This window comes from Eleutherodactylus coqui, chromosome 2 (genome assembly GCF_035609145.1).
Source record: "Eleutherodactylus coqui strain aEleCoq1 chromosome 2, aEleCoq1.hap1, whole genome shotgun sequence".
Taxonomy (NCBI): domain Eukaryota; kingdom Metazoa; phylum Chordata; class Amphibia; order Anura; family Eleutherodactylidae; genus Eleutherodactylus; species Eleutherodactylus coqui.
The window spans coordinates 160,006,193-160,025,162 of record NC_089838.1 but is presented as its reverse complement, the minus strand read 5'-3'; the positions used below and the strand labels follow the sequence as shown (position 1 = coordinate 160,025,162).

Here is an 18,970-nt window from a genome sequence, read left to right as displayed (position 1 = left end):
TGCTTTCGCGGGACAACCCCTTTAAGATGTGTTTCTTATGCTGTTAGCATACTGTCCTTAATATCTTCAGTACAGCAGGTGTTAAATGGTCTTCCAAAACCTTTTTTAATAGAATGCATTGTCAATAGGTGAAAACAATCCTTTATGGTGTAGTGTACTGCAAGTCTGTGCACTCAGAAATGTATTTTATATGTTGGTTTACAAAATTTAAAGTACATTTTAGTCCTATACTTCTTGCATGTTAGGTACAGGGGTGTAACTATAGGGAATGCAGGGGATGTGGTTACCCCCGGGCCCACGAGCCTTAGGGGGCCCATAAGGCTTCTTTTTTTGATATAGGGAACACAGTACTATGAATAAAGCATTATAGTTGGGGGCCCCGTTACATATTTTGCATTGGGGCCCAAAAGCTTCAAGTTACACCTCTGGTTAGGTATATATAGTAAGTAAAGATGAGCGAGCACCAAAATGCTCGGGTGCTCGTTACTCGAGTCGAACTTTTTACAATGCTCGAGGGTTTGTTTCGAGTAACGAAACCCATAGAAGTCAATGGGTGACCCGAGCATTTTTGTATATCGCCGATGCTCGCTAAGGTTTTCATTTGTGAAAATCTGCAAAACCCAAGAAAGTGCTGGAAACAACACAGAAACGGATAGGGCAGGCGAGGGCCAACATGCTGGGCTGCATTTCAGGTTCCCAGGTCCCACTATTCAGCCACAATAGCGGCAAGAGTGGGCCCCCCCCCCCCTACTAATTTTTACTTCGGACAAACCCTCATTAGCAAGGCATACCTTAGCTAAGCACCACACTACCTCCAACAAAGCACAAGCACTGCCTGCAGGACACACCCCTGCCTCTTCTCTTGGGTTATATGCTGCCCAACCCCCTCCCCCCCCCCCCGTACGACCCAGTGTCCACAGCGCACACCAAAGTGTCCCTGCGCAGCCTTCAGCTGTGCTCATGCCACACGCTGGCCTCACAGCCACACCACCCTCATATCTATTTATAAGTGCGCCTGCCATAAGGAGGAACCGCAGGCACACACTGCAGAGGGTTGGCAGGGCCAGGCAGCGACCCTCTTTAAAAGGGGGGGGGCGATAGCCCACAATGCTGTACAGAAGCAATGAGAACTCCAATCCTGTGCCACCTCCGTCAAGAGCTGCAAACGTGGGCATAGCAATGGGGAATCCATGTGCCACACAGTATTCATTCTGTCAAGGTGTCACATAGCTCAATCCACACTGCAAGGGGAAAGTCGTCAGCGCTCTGCCCTCTACCCAAGTCAGTCAGTGCCTTTGTGCCAGACAGGTCAAACACCGCGATGGGAACTAAGTTTGCACCAACAGCATAGGGGGGTCCTAGGAAGCCCAAGACATGAACCAAAAATTGATCTGAGCGGCCAAACATGGCAGACTTGCACCGCGCCCACGACATAGGCCTCGGCCCACAGCTTCAGCAATCCTAGGCAGGAAGCGGACTTTCACTGTACCCAAGACATAGGCCTCTGCACAAACCATCAGCAATCACGGGCCTACAGCGGACTCCAATGCTAGCGTAGCTGTGCACGTCTCATTAGCACTGTATTGCTCCTGTAGTTTGTCCCAATGTAGTGCCCCGGATAGTAGAGCTAACGTCAGATTAAATACAGGTGGGCTTCGGCCCACACTGCATTCCCCAGTCAGACCGGGGTTTTTAATACATAGACACAGGCAGGTACAACTCACTAATGTGAAGTCCGTGTGGACTGACAGCATGGGTGGCTCCCTGGAACCCACCGGCGGTACATAAATATATCCCATTGCAGTGCCCAGCACAGCTGAGGTAACGTCAGGTTTAATGCAGGTGGGCTTCGGCCCACACTGCATGCCCCAGTCAGACTGGGGTTGTTTATAAGTAGACACAGGCAGTTACAACTCCGTGTGGACCGACAGCATAGGTGGGTCCCAGGAAGCCACCGGCGGTACATAAATATATCCCATTGCATTACCCAGCACAGCTGAGGTTACGTCCGATTAAATGCAGGTGGGCTTCGGCCCACACTGCATTCCCCAGTCAGACCAGGGTTTTTAATACATAGACACAGGCAGGTACAACTCACTATTGTGAAGTCCCTGTGGACCCGCAGCATGGGTGGCTCCCTGGAACCCACCGGCGGTACATAAATAAATCCCATTGCAGTGCCCTGAACAGCAGAGCTAACGTCACATACAATACAGGTGTGCTTCGGCCCACAGTGCATGCCCCAGTCAGACTGGTAATATGTACCTTAACAGTAACCGCGTTGGTGGGAATGTGGTGGCGACTGCGGACCTAGTAGCGCGGTTTTATTTAGTTGGTTTTCGGAATGTGGCCTGGATTAAGTGGGCCGTGGCGGGGGGGTGGTGGGGGGGCTCTCTTGTTGTGTCGTAAAAGTGAAATTCTTAGACTGCCACCAGACGGACCAATGCAAAGGTACTTGCCAAGAATGTTTTCATTGTTGGAGGAGGAGGGGGATGTTTTTGAGGCACTGCGTGTCCTCTCCACGTGTCCGTGGTTATATGCACCTTAACAGTAACCGCGTTGGTGGGAAATGGCCTCGCCACCATCATGTCTTTGGGAAGCCTCCGTTTCCACACCCCAGTGACATAGCATTAGCAGCGGCGGTATAGGCAGAGCCCAGAATTAGTAACATTTCAGCGGTAGCATTCAAGACAGGCCCCAGTAACATATCACTAGCAGCAGTATAGGGGGAGCACAGTCTTAGTTCCATTTCAGTAGTAGTAGCAGTCAAGACAGGCCACAGTAACATTCCCGTTGCAGCAGTTTAGGGAGATAACAGTCTCTTTCACATTTCAGTAGTTGCAGTATAGACAAGGCCCCAGTTACATTTATGTAGCAAAAGTGTAGGCCAACCCCACACACCTTGCTGTAGCATGAGTGCAGGCGAAGCCCATAAAAATTACTAGGATTACACTGTAGGCGATGGCCCCAAAAAATTGGTGTACCAACAGTACTAATGTACGTCAGAAAAATTGCCCATGCCCAACCAAGAGGGCAGGTGAAACCCATTAATCGCTTTGGTTAATGTGGCTTAATTTGTAACTAGGCCTGGAGGCAGCCCAGTTAAAATAAAAATTGGTTCAGGTGCAAGTTTCAACGCTTTAATGAGGATTGAAACGCATAAACATTGTTTACAAAAGTCATATGACTGAGCCTTGTGGGCCTAAGAAAAATTGCCCGTTCGGCGTGATTACGTGAGGTTTCAGGAGGAGGAGCAGGAGGAGGAGGATGAATATAATACACAGATTGATAAAGCTAAAAGGTCCCCGTTTTTTATGGTGATAGAGAACGATGCTTCCATCCGTGGGTGCAGCATACTGTCTTCCCCCGCCTCCGTTTCCGAGCGCAAAGCGTCTGCCTTTATGCTTTGCAGGGAACTTCTCAAGAGGCATAGCAGAGGAATGGTGACGCTAATGATTGCAGCATCGCCGCTCACCATCTGGGTAGACTCCTCAAAGTTTCCAAGGACCTGGCAGATGTCTGCCAACCAGGCCCACTTTTCTGTAAAGAATTGAGGAGGCTGACTCCCACTGCGCCGCCCATGTTGGAGTTGGTATTCCACTATAGCTCTACGCTGCTCATAGAGCCTGGCCAACATGTGGAGCGTAGAGTTCCACCATGTGGGCACGTCGCACAGCAGTCGGTGCACTGGCAGATTAAACCGATGTTGCAGGGTCCGCAGGGTGGCAGCGTCCGTGTGGGACTTGCGGAAATGTGCGCTGAGTCGGCGCACCTTTCCGAGCAGGTCTGACAAGCGTGGGTAGCTTTTCAGAAACCGCTGAACCACCAAATTAAAGACGCGGGCCAGGCATGGCACGTGCGTGAGGCTGCCGAGCTGCAGAGCCGCCACCAGGTTACGGCCGTTGTCACACACGACCATGCCCGGTTGGAGGCTCAGCGGCAAAAGCCAGCGGTCAGTCTGCTCTGTCAGACCCTGCAGCAGTTCGTGGGCCGTGTGCCTCTTCTCTCCTAAGCTGAGTAGTTTCAGCACGGCCTGCTGGCGCTTGCCCACCGCTGTGCTGCCACCCCGCGCGACACCGACTGGTGGCGACGTGCTGCTGCTGACACATCTGGATTGCGAGACAGAAGTTGCGTAGGAGGAGGAGGAGGAGGGGGGTTTAGTGGAGGAAGCATACACCGCCGCAGATACCACCACCGAGCTGGGGCCCGCAATTCTGGGGGTGGGTAGGACGTGAGCGGTCCCAGGCTCTGACTCGGTCCCAGCCTCCACTAAATTCACCCAATGTGCCATCAGGGAGATATAGTGGCCCTGCCCGCCTGTGCTTGTCCACGTGTCCGTTGTTAAGTGGACCTTGGCAGTAACCGCGTTGGTGAGGGCGCGTACAATGTTGCGGGAGACGTGGTCGTGCAGGGCTGGGACAGCATATCGGGAAAAGTAGTGGCGACTGGGAACCGAGTAGCGCGGGGCCGCCGCCGCCATCATGTTTTTGAAAGCCTCCGTTTCCACAAGCCTATACGGCAGCATCTCCAGGCTGATCAATTTGGCTATGTGCACGTTTAACGCTTGAGCATGCGGGAGCGTGGCGGCGTACTTGTGCTTGCGCTCAAACAGTTGCGCTAGCAACGGCTGGACGCTGCGCTGAGAGACACTGCTGGACGGGGCCGAGGACAGCAGAGGTGAGCGTGTGGGTGCAGGCCGGGAGACGGTCGTGCCTGTGTCCTGAGAGGGGGTTGGATCTCAGTGGCAGGTTGGGACACAGGGGGAGAGTCAGTGGTGCAAACCGGAGGCGGTGAACAGCCTTCGTCCCACCTTGTGGGGTGCTTGTCCATCATATGCCTGCGCATACTGGTGGTGGTGGCTCCCCGGTTGATCTTGGCGCGACAAACCTTGCACACCACAGTTCGTCAGTCGTCTGCACTCTCAGTGAAAAACTGCCAGACCTTTGAGCACCTCGGCCTCTGCAGGGTGGCATGGCACGAGGGGGCGCTTTGGGAAACAGTTATGGGATTATTCGGTCTGGCCCTGCCTCTACCCCTGGCCACCGCACTGCCTCTTCCAACCTGCCCTGCTGCTGCACTTGCCTCCCCCTCTGAAGACCTGTCCTCAGTAGGCTTAGCAAACCAGGTGGGGTCAGTCACCTCATCGTCCAGCTGCTCTTCCTCCGAATCCTCTGTGCGCCCCTCCCTCGGACTTACTGCCCTTACTACTACCTCACTGATAGACAACTGTGTCTCATCGTCCTCGTCCTCCTCACCCACTGAAAGCTCTTGAGACAGTTGCCGGAAGTCCCCAGCCTCATCCCCCGGACCCCGGGAACTTTCCAAAGGTTGGGCATCGGTCACGATAAACTCCTCTGGTGGGAGAGGAACCATTGCTGCCCAATCTGGGCAGGGGCCCGAGAACAGTTCCTGGGAGTCTGCCTGCTCCTCAGAATGTGTCATTTTCATGGAGTGAGGAGGCTGGGAGGAAGGAGGAGCAGCAGCCGAGGATTCAGAGTTGCAGCTGTGGACGGTGTAGAAGACTGGGTGGTCGATAGATTGCTGGATACGCTTTCTGCCATCCACGACAGGACCTGCTCACACTGCTCATTTTCTAATAAAGGTCTACCGCGTGGACCCATTAATTGTGAGTTGAATCTGGGGACCCCTGAAACTTGCCTCTCTCCTAATCCCGCAGTAGTCGGCTGCGATACACCTGGACTAGGAGCTCGGCCTGTGCCCACACCCTGACTTGGGCCTCCGCGTCCTTGCCCCCGTCCACGTCCTCTAGGCCTACCCCTACCCCTCAGCATGATGTATTACGAGATTAGCAGAAACAGAATGCTGTAATTAAATGTGCCGCTTATTGGCCTGTGGTTGGAGGCTGACTTCGCATACGTAACGCACTGCAGAGGCAGGCAACAATTATGCGCAAGGCTGGGTATTAATTCAACAACTACTACACCCAGCAGAGACGCTGTAAACGGAAGGCACTGACAGGCAGGCCAAATCTTGTATATTTTTTGATTCGGTGGGAACAACCACACTGCCTGTGATATGCACTGTATTTCGATTGCCGTGTTGGAGGCTGACTTCGCGTATGTAACGCACTGCAGAGGCAGGCAACAATTATGCGCAAGGCTGGGTATTAATTCAACAACTACTACCCCCAGCAGAGACGCAGTAAACGGAAGACAGTGACAGGCAGGCCTAATATTGTATTTTTTTGAACTTTTTGCGAAAAAGCCCACTGCCTGTGATATACACTGTATTTCGATTTCCTTGTTGGAGGCTGACTTCACGTACGTTACGCACTGCAGAGGCAGGAAACAATTATGCGCAAGGCTGGGTATTAATTCACCAACTACTCCCCTCAGCAGAGACGCTGTAAACGGAAGGCACTGACAGGCAGGCCAAATCTTGTATATCTTTAAACTTTGTGGGTACAACCACACTGCCTGTGATATACACTGTATTTCGATTGCCCTGTTGGAGGCTGACTTCGCGTACGTAACGCACTGCAGAGCCAGGTAACAATTATGCGCAAGGCTGGGTATTAATTCAACAACTACTACCCCCAGCAGAGACGCAGTAAACTGAAGGCAGGGACAGGCAGGCCTAATATTGTATTTTTTGGAAGTTTTGGGGAAAAGCCCACTGCGTATCTGGCCAGTATACCTCTTTCCCTGCCTCACCAGTACTGCCCCTATACTGAGTAAAATGACTGCAGACTGAGGACCCTATGGTCTGCACGCGCAATATACAAAAAAAAAAATTGTGCAACACTGCTAAAAGCAGCCTCAACAGTACTGCACACAGTCAGATGTGGCCCTAAGAAAGACCGTTGGGGTTCTTGAAGACTAAAATAACACCTAACACTCTCCCTATAGCAGCAGCAGCATCAGCAGCACTGTCCCTGATCTATGTCAGCATGCATCTGTGGCGAGCCGCGGGCAGGGCAGATTTAAATACTCGGGTGACACCTGATCTCGCCAGCCACTCACTGCAGGGGGGTGGTATAGGGCTTGAACGTCACAGGGGGAAGTTGTAATGCCTTCCCTGTCTTTCTATTGGCCAGAAAAGCGTGCAAATTTCTCAGAGATGAAAGTGAAAGTAACTCGAACATCGCGTGGTGCTCGTCTCGAGTAACGAGCATCTCGAACACCCTAATACTCGAACGAGTATCAAGCTCGGACGAGTATGCTCGCTCATCCCTAACAGTAAGCCATAAATACAGTATGTTACAAAATACTAATAAGCTGCACCAGTGGTGAGGACCTCCACGGCTATTGACATTAGGGACTTTGTTCACAGTGTGATAAAACTATATGAGTGGCTATTAATGGAAGCTACATTCCTCTAGATTCCTTGCTTACGTGAGGTAACAGAGAGGATCCATCTGCTGGGTAATTAATCCAGGGGTGGTTATCTAAGAGTCACTCGGGGAACAGGGAGTTGATCTGTCTGGGGAACACAGAGAAGTTGGTCTGTGTGAGCTTAAGTTCTGAACTGCAAGTACAGTTGCTTCAACCAGTTTGTTATATGAGCTGATAGACCGGCGTCTTTGTGTATTACCTTCGTGTATTAGTAAGTGCCAGGGAGGCAAGGCTGTATATTTCACTTCCAACCATGCACAATAATACCGGCTGTGTGTCACTTTAGACTTATGGCCCTTTCACGTGGGATGACAGTCAGGTAAACGGCTGCATGAGTGCTGACATCAGTGCTAAGGTCGTTAGCGCTCGTGTAGAGTGTTTACACTTGCAGACTTTACAGCTGGATTGCGGGCTTCTTGCTCAGTGCTTCACCTTCTATGTGGAGCGCTGAGCATTTACACGAAACGAGAAGCTATCAATCTAGCGATAGTTTTAATGCTGACTGAAAATCAACAATAATGACTTACAAATGATCAGTGAGTGTTTTATTTTCTGCATTTACACTGCACGATTATCGCTCAAATTCATTCATTTGAACGGATTGTGAGCGATAATCATTACGTGCAAATAGGCCATTACTCTTAGCTGCTGACTCTGTGATTTCTGGAGAAGAAATGTGTCCTTTGACCCCAGCAAAGACAATCCCCAGCTAATTCTCTCACAAGAACCATAAAAACTGCTGTTTGGCAACTAGTTGGAGACTAACGCCTTATTCACTCAGGTTTGTTCACATGGCTGTATTTTCCATGTTTCAGATACTAATCAGGTTAAAATAATAAAATAAATAAATCTTGTTATCTGTACAGCGCCAACTTATTCCACAGCGCTTTCAGGTAATTTTTTTATTACCCCCCACCAAGCTGGGTACTCATTTTACCGACCTCGTAAGAATGGAAGGCTGAGTCAAACTTGAGCCGGCTACCTGAACCATGCAGGGATTGAACTCACAACCTTCAGGTCGTGAACGAGAGCTTAGGACTGCATTTCTGCTGCCTTAACACTCTGCGCCAAGCAAGGTTCCATCATTGTACATATTGGTAGTGTATTGTAAATCAATAGTCATAACTATAATTTATATTTGGTTCTCCAATACTGGCAAGCCCTATTTTGATGCTTTAACCCTTTAAATACCAGCTATTTGGGGGGAATTTTTTATCCCCTTTTATGCCCTATGACAGCTTGTATTTTGAAGGACGAGTTGCATTTGTCAACCATACCATTTAAACTACAATACAATGCATTAAGAAACATTTACACATTTTGAAACGGAGTGAAAAGGGGAAAAAGCACAATTGGGCTGTAGTTTTTTAGTTTTGTTCTTATCGCGCTCAAGATGTGGTAAAAATAACTTGTGCACTTCACTCTGAGGATCAGTAAGATTGCGCCAATTCCACATATATGTACTTTTTATGTTTTATATTTGAATTTTTTGGGAAGAGACAGAGAGACAAAAAAATTGCAATTCTGAGAGTATATATTTTTGTATCACATTCGACATTTTGAAAAAATGCAATAATTTAATAGTTCAGACTTTCACAGATGCAGTGATACTATTTATGTTTTTCTTATTGTTTAGTTAATAGGAAAAGTTTTTTTTTTTTAAACTTTTAATGTATTTTATTTTGTTTTTCAACATTTCATAAAAACTTAATTTTACATCATTTTGCTTCAGTCCCACGAGGGCACTAGAACATGTAATCGCTTGTACAATATGCTACAATACTTTTATGTTGCAGTATATTGTACTTTTTAATGTTAGCCTTTTAATCTCTATCAAAGGCAATCCTTAACCCCTTAGTGACCAAGCCTGTTTGCGCCTTAATGACCAGGCCAAATTTTGCAAATCTGACGTGTCAATTTAGCATGGAAAAACACCAGAAAGGTTTTGCATATCCAAGCGATTCTGACATTGTTTTTTCGCCACATGTTGTACTTCATTTAGGCGGAAAAAAAAGACCGATAGAATTTGTGTTTATTTATTAAAAGCGCCAAAATTGGGAACATTTTGAAAAAATCGTCATTTTTTCACATTTCCAACTGCAATATCTCAAATATGTGCAAACATAATATAGAAATTTTTGCTAAGATATATATTTCCATCCGTTTACTTTATTTTGGGCGCACATTGGAAAAACTTTTGGTTTTTTTAACCATTTAGGAGACGTACAAATTTAACATTACTTTTCAGCATTTTGAGGGACACTTTGTTTTCCTACACCAAGCCAAGATTGGAAAGGCTCATAGGAGTCAAAATGATAGATACCCCCACAAATGACCCCATTTTAAAAACTACACCCCTTAACGTATTCACTAAGGGGTGTCATGAGTATTTTAACCCCACAGTTTTCTTTTAGGAGTCAATGCAATTTAGAAGAGAAAAACTAAAATTTCATATTTTTGCAAATATGTCATTTTAAAGACAGGAATTTTTTCTATAGTACACATGAAAATGAGGATTTGCACCCCAGAATGGATAAGCCTGTTTGTCCCGTGCTCAGAAACATACCCATTGTGGCCCTAGTATTACGTCTGTATGCACAATGGGGCCCAAAATGAAAGGAGCAACCGGTGGCTTTCGGAACAGAAATTTTGCTTGAAGGAGATTTAGGCCCTATTGCACATTTGTAGAGCCATTGAGTGACCAAAACGATGGAGAACGCCCACAAGTGACCCCATTTTGAAAAGTAGACCCCTTAACGAATTTATCTAGGGGTAAGATGACTTTTTTGACTTCACAGTTTTTAAATGAATCTAAGCCAAGCTGAAGGAAAAAAATAACGATTTTCATTTTTTTGGTAATTCTGTCATTTTAAAAGCAGGTTTTTTTGTACAACACATATATGAATGAAGACTTGCACCCCAAAATGGATACCCCTATTTGTCCTGTGCTCAGAAACATACCCATTGTGGCCCTAATCATATGTCTGGATGCACAATGGGGCCCAAAATGAAAGGAGCAACCGGTGGCTTTCGGAACAGAAATTTTGCTAGAAGGAGATTTAGGCCCTATTGCACACTTGTAGAGCCATTGAGTGACCAAAACGATGGAAAACCCCCACAAGTGACCCCATTTTGAAAACTAGACCCGTAACGAATTCATCTAGGGGTGTACTGCGTATTTTGACCCCACAGTATTTGAATGAATCTAAGCAAAGCAGAAGGAAAAAATTACGATTTTCATTTTTTGGCAATTTTGTCAATTTAAAAACTGTTTTTTTTGTACAGTGTACATAGGAATGAAGACTTTCACCCCAAAATGGATACCCCTGTTTGTCCCGTGTTCAGAAACATATCCATTGTGGCCCTAATCTAGTTACAGGACACATGGCTAGGCCCATAATGGAGGGAATGCCCGCTGGATTTCAGGGCAGAACTGAATAAATTCCAGGCCCCATTGCCCACTTATACGGAAAAAAAATTGACTTCCTAAAAATAATCCCCCCCCTTCACCCCCCCCCCCACCCCCCCCGCCATCCCCATTTTTTGGCATTCCCTAAATATTAGATAAAGGTAATAATATAAACTGCGTTTTATGTCCGAAGACAGGGGTAATTACGGAGGCTGGTTGGGTTGGGCACATGGGGCAAGAAAACCGTGTATCCCCCCTCCTCTCATGCTTTTTGGGGGGTATTTCGTAACCTCAGCGGCAGGTATGGGGTGTAAAAAGTGGCGCTCTGTGAGGCTTTGTAATCTTGCTGCGGTGCAGCGGTCTCACACAGAAGGCGCTCAACAAGGTGCTCCTGGAACTGCAGGAAGACGAACGTTCCCGGGGCTTCTTGTAAATTACGGATAACAGGTAGCGGTCTGAATAACGCCGGGCTCACACGGCCTTAGGTGGAATCCGCTTGCGGAGGCCCGCAGCGGATTCCAGCTGTGAGCCCGGCTGTGACCCTGCGTACGGCCACGTAATGTACTGCGCATAACTGTCTACTCACACAGGCGGTCATGCGCAGTACACCGTTGTTTGTTTTTATTTCCCGCGCCGTCGCTTAGAGATGACCCAGGTACCCGCAGCCCGTACACAATGTGTTTGCATATGGGCTGCGGGTATATCCGCGGTCATAGAGCACAATGGGCTCTAGGTCGCGGATATCCACGGTAAAATATAGCATGCCGTGTTCTGTTTCTGCGAGTGGATTCCGTAATTCCGACCCACAAATTGGGTGGATTACTGCTGATCAAGCGCATGCAGAACCCGTAATTCCTCTCCGGTCATGTGTGACCGGCCTAATGTTAGATCGCTACTTTATCACGTGACCAGGGACCGCTCAACGAGGCCGCCGGTCACTGCTCCAAGCACTCAGCGATCGTTGGTCGCTAGGAGCAAGGAGATTTAAAATTTCCTGGGCTCCCCGGCTCCTGCGAATGTGTCCGGCATTTTGCCGGCGGGCGCATGCGCAGCAGCCGGAAGGGTCCATGGAGGATAATCGCATCTAGATTAAAATGCGGAAGCCTCCGAGAAGATGTCTCATCTCCCCCCACCGATCGCATCGGTGAGGGGAGATGAAACTTCCACTTTTTAAAGAACTTTTACGTGATCGCCATTATGCATTGGATAACAGCGATCACGTGACCAGTAACCGCATACCGCGGCTCCCCGTGACATCTCCAGGCTCTCTTTGGTAGCCAGGAGCAGGGAGATTTTAAATTTCTTGGGCAATATTTCACTTTTGCGCATGCGTCCGCCATCATGCTGACGGGCGCATGCGCAGAAGCTGGGGTAAGGTCCACGGATGAACATCCCATCAGGGAACAAATCCGGGGACCTTGGGTACGTAATTTCATCCCCCCTTATGGATATGATCCGTAAGGGGAGATGAAACTTTAACTTTATAAACTTTTAACTTTTTTTTTTTTTTTTACTTTTTAACTTTATATGATCACCGTCATCTGATGGATAACGGTGATCATATGACTGGAAACCGCATACAGCGGTCCCCAGTCATATCTCCCTGCACTCGGCTATCTGTGACAGCCGGGTGCAGGGAGATTTTGAATTTGCCGGGCTCGCCGGCCTTCTGCGCATCCGTGCCACATCGGCACATCGCATGTTTTTACGTCCTCAGAGAATAAAGCCCACTTCGGGAGGACGTAAAAACACTATGGGCTGGTCGTTAAGGGGTTAAAGAGGACCTGTCATGTCCCCATGTTGACATAGCTTTGCAGCCACAGTACTGCTGATTACAACAATATCTTTATTTTCCCCTAAACTCCATCTGTTCCACCAAAGTCAGCAATGATCATAACTTCTAAGTGGTTAAATCACTGTAATCAGATTTGGCTCCATTTGCAGCCAGTGCAGGCTGTTTTACATACCCCACATCCACTGCGTATGGAGTGGGCTCAGCTTTGAAACCCACTCCATACCCACCCTAGAACCTTATGGCATACATGTATGTCATTAAAGCTTAAAGGAGTTTTCCAGGGAGAACACTATTGATGACCTATCCAACAGTTGATTGGCTGGGGTCTGTCGCTCTGGAACCTGAACAATCAGCTCAGTGGGCGCATGCTGTCAGCGCTGCAAATACACAGAAGCCTCCATGCTGACCTCCGTGTAGTGGCTGGCACTTCTAACTGCAGGCATGGCTTTCATTGAAATCAATGGGAGCCATGCCTGCATTTACAAGCGCCGACCACTATATGGAGGTTGGTGCAGAGGCTTCCACTCCAAACTCTATGTATTTGCGACGCTGACCAAATGTGTGCACTCAGCTGATCAGTCAGGGTCCCAAGCGATGGACCACGGCTGATCAACTATTCATGACCTATCCTGATGATATGTCATCAATTGTTTTTTCCCTTGAAGGTTTACATTTTAAGTATAATTTGGTAATATAACAACTATCATTTACATTTCATGTGAAAGATGTTTCAAAATTATAAAGTGGCACACATCTTTTAATCAGCTTGGTTCATCTTTTGCTGTTGATGCACTAGAAATTAAAATTTACACCAGCTATGAGCTGTCATAGATTTGCACCATAATTTATGCCATGATCTGTGATAAATTATAGTACAAATGTTGAGTCATACAGGGCCCTGCTTCTCCCACTAAGCCGTGCCCACTCTTCCTGCCACTTTGAAAAAGTGGCAAGTGAAGCACAATAAGGGTGGAAGGTCACAAATTAATAAGCAACTATGGCACACACTATAATTCTCAGATTGTTTTTTTTTGCTTTTTGCCTTCATAACACAATTATGTTGCTCAGCCCTTAATAAATTCTCCCTCTATTTTTTTTTTTTGTTTTGTTGCAGATTCAGCCAGTTTCAGAAAATAAATACAGAACTAAAAAAGACCAAATGATGTGTAAAGCAATGTGTTTGTGCATTGCATATTCATCAACAATTGGGGGACTGACTACCATTACTGGAACATCGACTAACTTGATTTTTGCTGAAACGTTTCAAACGTAAGCTAACTTTTATTCACCTGTTATATTATTTCCATAGTCTAAACGGATGACAGTGAATTAAAATATGACATTACACAATGATTCCTTGGAACCAAGAAAAACTTGCAGCATAAATTAAAAGGAAAGTTTTATTTCAATTAGTAGGCCTCGATAAGGGTATGTTTACATGGCAAAATCTGACGCAGATTTCTCTGAATGGATTTCCCTTCTAAAAACTATGGCACAAATCCACAGCTCAGCTGCAGATTTCTACAGCAGCTTTGTAAATATATTGTCCCGGATTCGCATGCGGATTTAGCTCCTTTCAATCTGGATGCGTAGAATCCTTTTCAAGAGATGAAATGGCATTTCTTTTTTTTCCCACACACGGAATTAATATCTACATGCAGAAAAAATCCAAGCAGTATAGACTACAGCATGAATGCCCACTAAAAGAAAAGGGATGTGGATTTCTGAAGGTATATTTCAGAAGCCACTGTTCTTACTTTTTTCAACATTTTTGATGGTGTCAGACAAGGTAGGTTGTTCAAAGAGTGTATTCTGTTAATAAATGTGGTGATTGCTGCACTGGGAAGAGATACTGAAGTATCTTTGTGTGCCCACCAATGTGCTTTCAAAGTTGATTTGATTGTAAAAAATTGTAGCTTTGTGGAAAAAAGAAGTAAAACCTAAAATGTATATAGATTCTTGAAAAACAAAGTGTACTTTTTAATCAACTTTTGCCGTTTCTATGTGGATTTTTCTTTTAGGCGCTATCCAGGGAGCACAGAGATTAATTTTGGAACATGGTTTCTTCTCTGCATTCCAATCACCATCATTTTGATGATACTTTCATGGTTATGGCTTCAGTGGCTCTTCTTGGGATTCAAGTAAGGATATAATTTTCATTATGGGTAGAAAAATATATTTAAATGCCCCTCAGCAACTTTTCTTCTATAATTCAAGACAATTCTTAGGTTAACAGACTTTCTATAAAATTGATCATTACATGTGTATAGTATGTATAAGATCAGATCATTATTACTGTAGACGGCCAGGACATATTGGAATGAATACATTCTGATTTTAATGCTGTGAATATGTGGATGCTGTTTAATTAACATAGCTAGCATGGAGCAATATAACTCTCATAGTACATTGTACAAATATTGGAACTCACGAATGAGGTGCTGCTGCAGCCTGAAAGCCGCTGTACAGGCCACAAAATATACTAATGGTCTGTTATATTTTTAATTATACATCAGGGAATACAGTATTGCATTATTTCTAAAACCCAGTGTATGTGAATGCCTGTGCAATGCAACAGAACAGAAGGCAACGGTTCAGACACAGATATTCTTGTGAAATATAGCTGTTTATTGTCTTAGAACTGCAGAACAGAGGCTTTCTGCTTGGACTATAACCATGTATCTAATTCATTGTGCAATATCGGTCGTTCCCTTTTACATATTCAGAATAATCAATTGGATTCAACACCTTCTTTGCATTAATAAATTCTCACTTCCATAAAGGGAGCCCAGTACTATGAATAAAGCATTATAGTTGGGGGCCCCGTTACAGGTTTTGCATTGGGGCCCAGGAGCTTCAAGTTACACCTCTGTTGTAGGGCACTGTGAGAGTACATTCACACTTAGTGAAATGGTGCAGATTGGGTTGCATTTTAAATGGGGGATCAGCCGTATTCTAACCCTTTTATTTCTGCAGCTGAGTGTCTTTCAAAAATGCTGCAGATTTATTGTGGAAAATTTCTGCACCATCTGCAAAAGATTTCTGTACTGGAAACACTGAAGAATTTCCGCAGCGATTCCACCAGTGGAAATTCCTGACCGTTTCCAGCCATGTGAAGGTGGCCTTAGAAAAGGAATTTCACAGTTGCCTGGCATGATTAGTATTCATCCAAAAATGAATGTGATTCATCAAATAAAGATCTGTTTATTTAGTATTTTGATAGGACATACATGAAGAAGAACAAAAGAACAAACAAGTGTAAACACAGCTTTAGTCTTTAGTTTTCTCCCCACTGAAAGTAATAGTGGAAGTAACTCTTGTCATACATTATGCAACGGCAATCATTTTACAACTGTAGTATATATGTGTATTTTTGGAAGCTCTTTAATATGCTTTGTTAGATATTGTGTACATGTATAGTCACAATGTAACACCTTAGCCTTTAGCAGATATACACATTGTTTTTCTTTTTTATTTAAGCTTTAAAGAGCTGTTTAAATGCGGCAAAGCAAAAACACAAAGGGAAATTGCTTCTGCAAAAGTCATTTTGGATGAATACAAAAAACTTGGCCCTCTGAGGTAAAGAAAAAAATATATATAAATATAAAAATTGAGCAAATCAAGAATGTAGAATACAAAATACATATTCATTTTTTTCTAGTTATCAGGAAATTATGACTTTCATCCTTTTCCTTCTAATGGCTCTTCTGTGGTTTACCAGAGATCCCGGATTTATACCTGGATGGTCTGCACTATTTCCTGAGTAAGTGTTATCCTATTCTAGACATTGGTTTATTTTCTTATAATATATAGATATATAATTCACATATATCATGTTACAAAACACAGAAAAATCTTTCCATTTAAACATTCGTACAAGTAGACAATTAAATATTTTAATGGATTGTGTACATTTACAGTGCTCCCTCAAGTTATAATAGTAACAATTTGTTCCAGAACAACCATTGTAATTGGAAAATATTGTAACTTGGGATCATAACTCAATGGGAAACTAGTAATTGAATCTATATGTCAACACAAAAATCATACAAGATGATAATTAAAAGAGAATAAGCAGATAACTAAGGCCCCGTGGCACATCATGTTTTCAGCCTGCATTATATGTATACACTGAAAAAGCTCCCAATGTACAGTATACCTCCAACAGAAGCCTGCAGCACATCTCACTGTATAAGTGTATCAATAAGAGAACAATTCAGACATATTTAGTTTTCGCACTTATTAGACTGCTTTCACATCCCATTCAGGAGATCTGCTAACTTAAAGGGGTTTTGTCATTAGAAAAAAAAATTCAATACTTACCTATTTGTCCCCATGTAGTCTACTTACTGCATCTTCTTCTCACTGATCTTCTCCTGGCTCCTCCAGTCCCCTGGGTCACCTCACCGCCAGCCATCCGGATCCTCTTCTTCCTGTTATGTAGCGCCCATTCGCTACAGTTCACTTTCTGCAGGTCTGTGTGTGCTACATCACTAGTGCAACCACATCCTCTGCATCCCCTATAGTTACGCACCTGACGTAGCGTACACTGACCTGCAGGAAGCAGAATGCCGAGAATATACCCAAATCACAGAATATAGAAGAATCGTCTGGAGGTGACATGAACCGGGAGACAGGAGGAGCCAGGAGAAGATCGGTGAGGAGAAGACGTGGTAAAAAGACTGCCTGGAAGGAATAAGTAAGTATTAATTTTTTTTTTCTAATGACAGAACCCCTTTATTGAAAACCAGGATGGAATCACAGCACAGGAAAGGGGTGATACATTCCATAACATTTCAGTGGAAATATTTTTCCTCTCCTTGTGTTGAGGTTTGATTCTCTTTTTTGATAAAAAGACACATAAGGGAGCAGTTCCCCTGAACAAGATATAAGAGGCTTCTAACTAATACATTTTATAGCATTTATTCCATTGTAGATGTCCAAAATATCTAGAGAGTCTTAATTATCTTTATTTGTAGGTACAAAGGCTATGCTACTGATTCAACAGCTGCTTTGCTGTTGGGACTATTTTTCTTCATCATCCCTGCATATCCCTGGAAAATGAAAACTGCCGAAAAAATCAGTTGAGTATTTTCTAGACAATTTACTGGCAACCTGCTATGAATTCATGGTTACCTTTAAGTAGCTACACACAATGGGTATCTACATATGCTTTAAATTAGACAATTTCAAAAGCAAATAATGGAAAATTACATTCATGATGCTGATTATTTGGTTCCTTTTTTAGAAACCATGCACCAATATTTTGTTGGTGTATACACAAGGTCTCATGTCCACGAGTGGGTCGGATTCCGTGTAGGGGATTCCACACGAAATCCAGCCCTACCCGCAGCCAGTGAGCCTTATTTACCTGCATTTCCCTGCCAATGGAAGCCGTCCCTGCGGAATCTGCCGAAAAATGGAGCATGCTGCATTTGTTTTCTGTACCAAAAAGGTCCACAAAACAAATCCGCATGCTTTAATTGATTTGCGGACACCCATGCTTCCCTATGCGTGTCCTGATTTGCAGGTGTCCTGTGCAGGTTTCGCGAATCAAACCCGCCCGTGGACATTGGGCCTTAATCTAGCACTCAGATAGAATCAGTAGAAAAGTTTCAGCTTTATTATGTTACATAGAAATTGTTTCTTACTCATAGCTTGTCATAGAGTGGGAAGTTCAGTGATTACTTTATTGGACAACCCACTGGGATGCATTAGAATAATAAGAAAAAGAAGGCTGGAAAGATAAAATTAAAGTATCTAAAAAGATCACTGAGCAAATGTAATTAATCCAATTTTACTTTATTCTAGAGTCTTTTGATTATGCCCCACTGATTACATGGAAGGAATTTCAAGCCTGCATGCCATGGGATATTGGAATTCTTGTTGGTGGTGGATTTGCACTAGCTGAAGGATGTGAGGTAAAGGAAGCAGTGCAGTCTATTTCAACAATGCCACCATATGATTCACATCTACACCACTAACCCATGCTTATCATAAGACACCCCACATGTATAGGAAAGGATTGGTTCATCAAAGTGTGTGATATCCTTATCTTAGCAGTGATGCCAGTAAATATGACATGTAACCACCGCTGCCAGTGATTGGCTGCCATAGTCACATGCCATTACAGCACATCATCACTGTCAGCTTATAATCAAAGACTGGTAGGGGACTACTGGAGCATCTGCACTGGATCGGGTGTGGATTGTAGAATTGATTACCCTTTCTTTTTTACTTTAGCATATTTGTTGCTTCATTTTTTGCAGCTCTCAACCCCTTCAAGGTGAATGTCCACCCCTTATTGTAGAGTCATTTTTGTTTCAAAATTCTGCCCTAATCCCCTATGCTCCTTCTAGTGGCCAGAATGTTATCTTCTAAATGTATATCTATGCAGGTAATTTGTTGTGT

The 18,970-nt window shown here is 44.8% G+C and overlaps 1 protein-coding gene across 2 annotated transcripts in view; it reads left to right on the top strand.

Moving 5' to 3' along the window:
* SLC13A1 (solute carrier family 13 member 1) overlaps positions 1–18,970 on the top strand; it is a 66,105-nt gene that overhangs the window by 34,876 nt on the left and 12,259 nt on the right. For both annotated transcript variants that reach the window (XM_066589889.1, XM_066589888.1), the window contains exons 8-13: positions 13,674–13,828; positions 14,581–14,700; positions 16,040–16,138; positions 16,221–16,322; positions 17,539–17,642; positions 18,371–18,480. In XM_066589889.1, the coding sequence (XP_066445986.1) occupies positions 13,674–13,828; positions 14,581–14,700; positions 16,040–16,138; positions 16,221–16,322; positions 17,539–17,642; positions 18,371–18,480 (690 nt within the window). The remainder of the gene's footprint in view (positions 1–13,673; positions 13,829–14,580; positions 14,701–16,039; positions 16,139–16,220; positions 16,323–17,538; positions 17,643–18,370; positions 18,481–18,970) is intronic.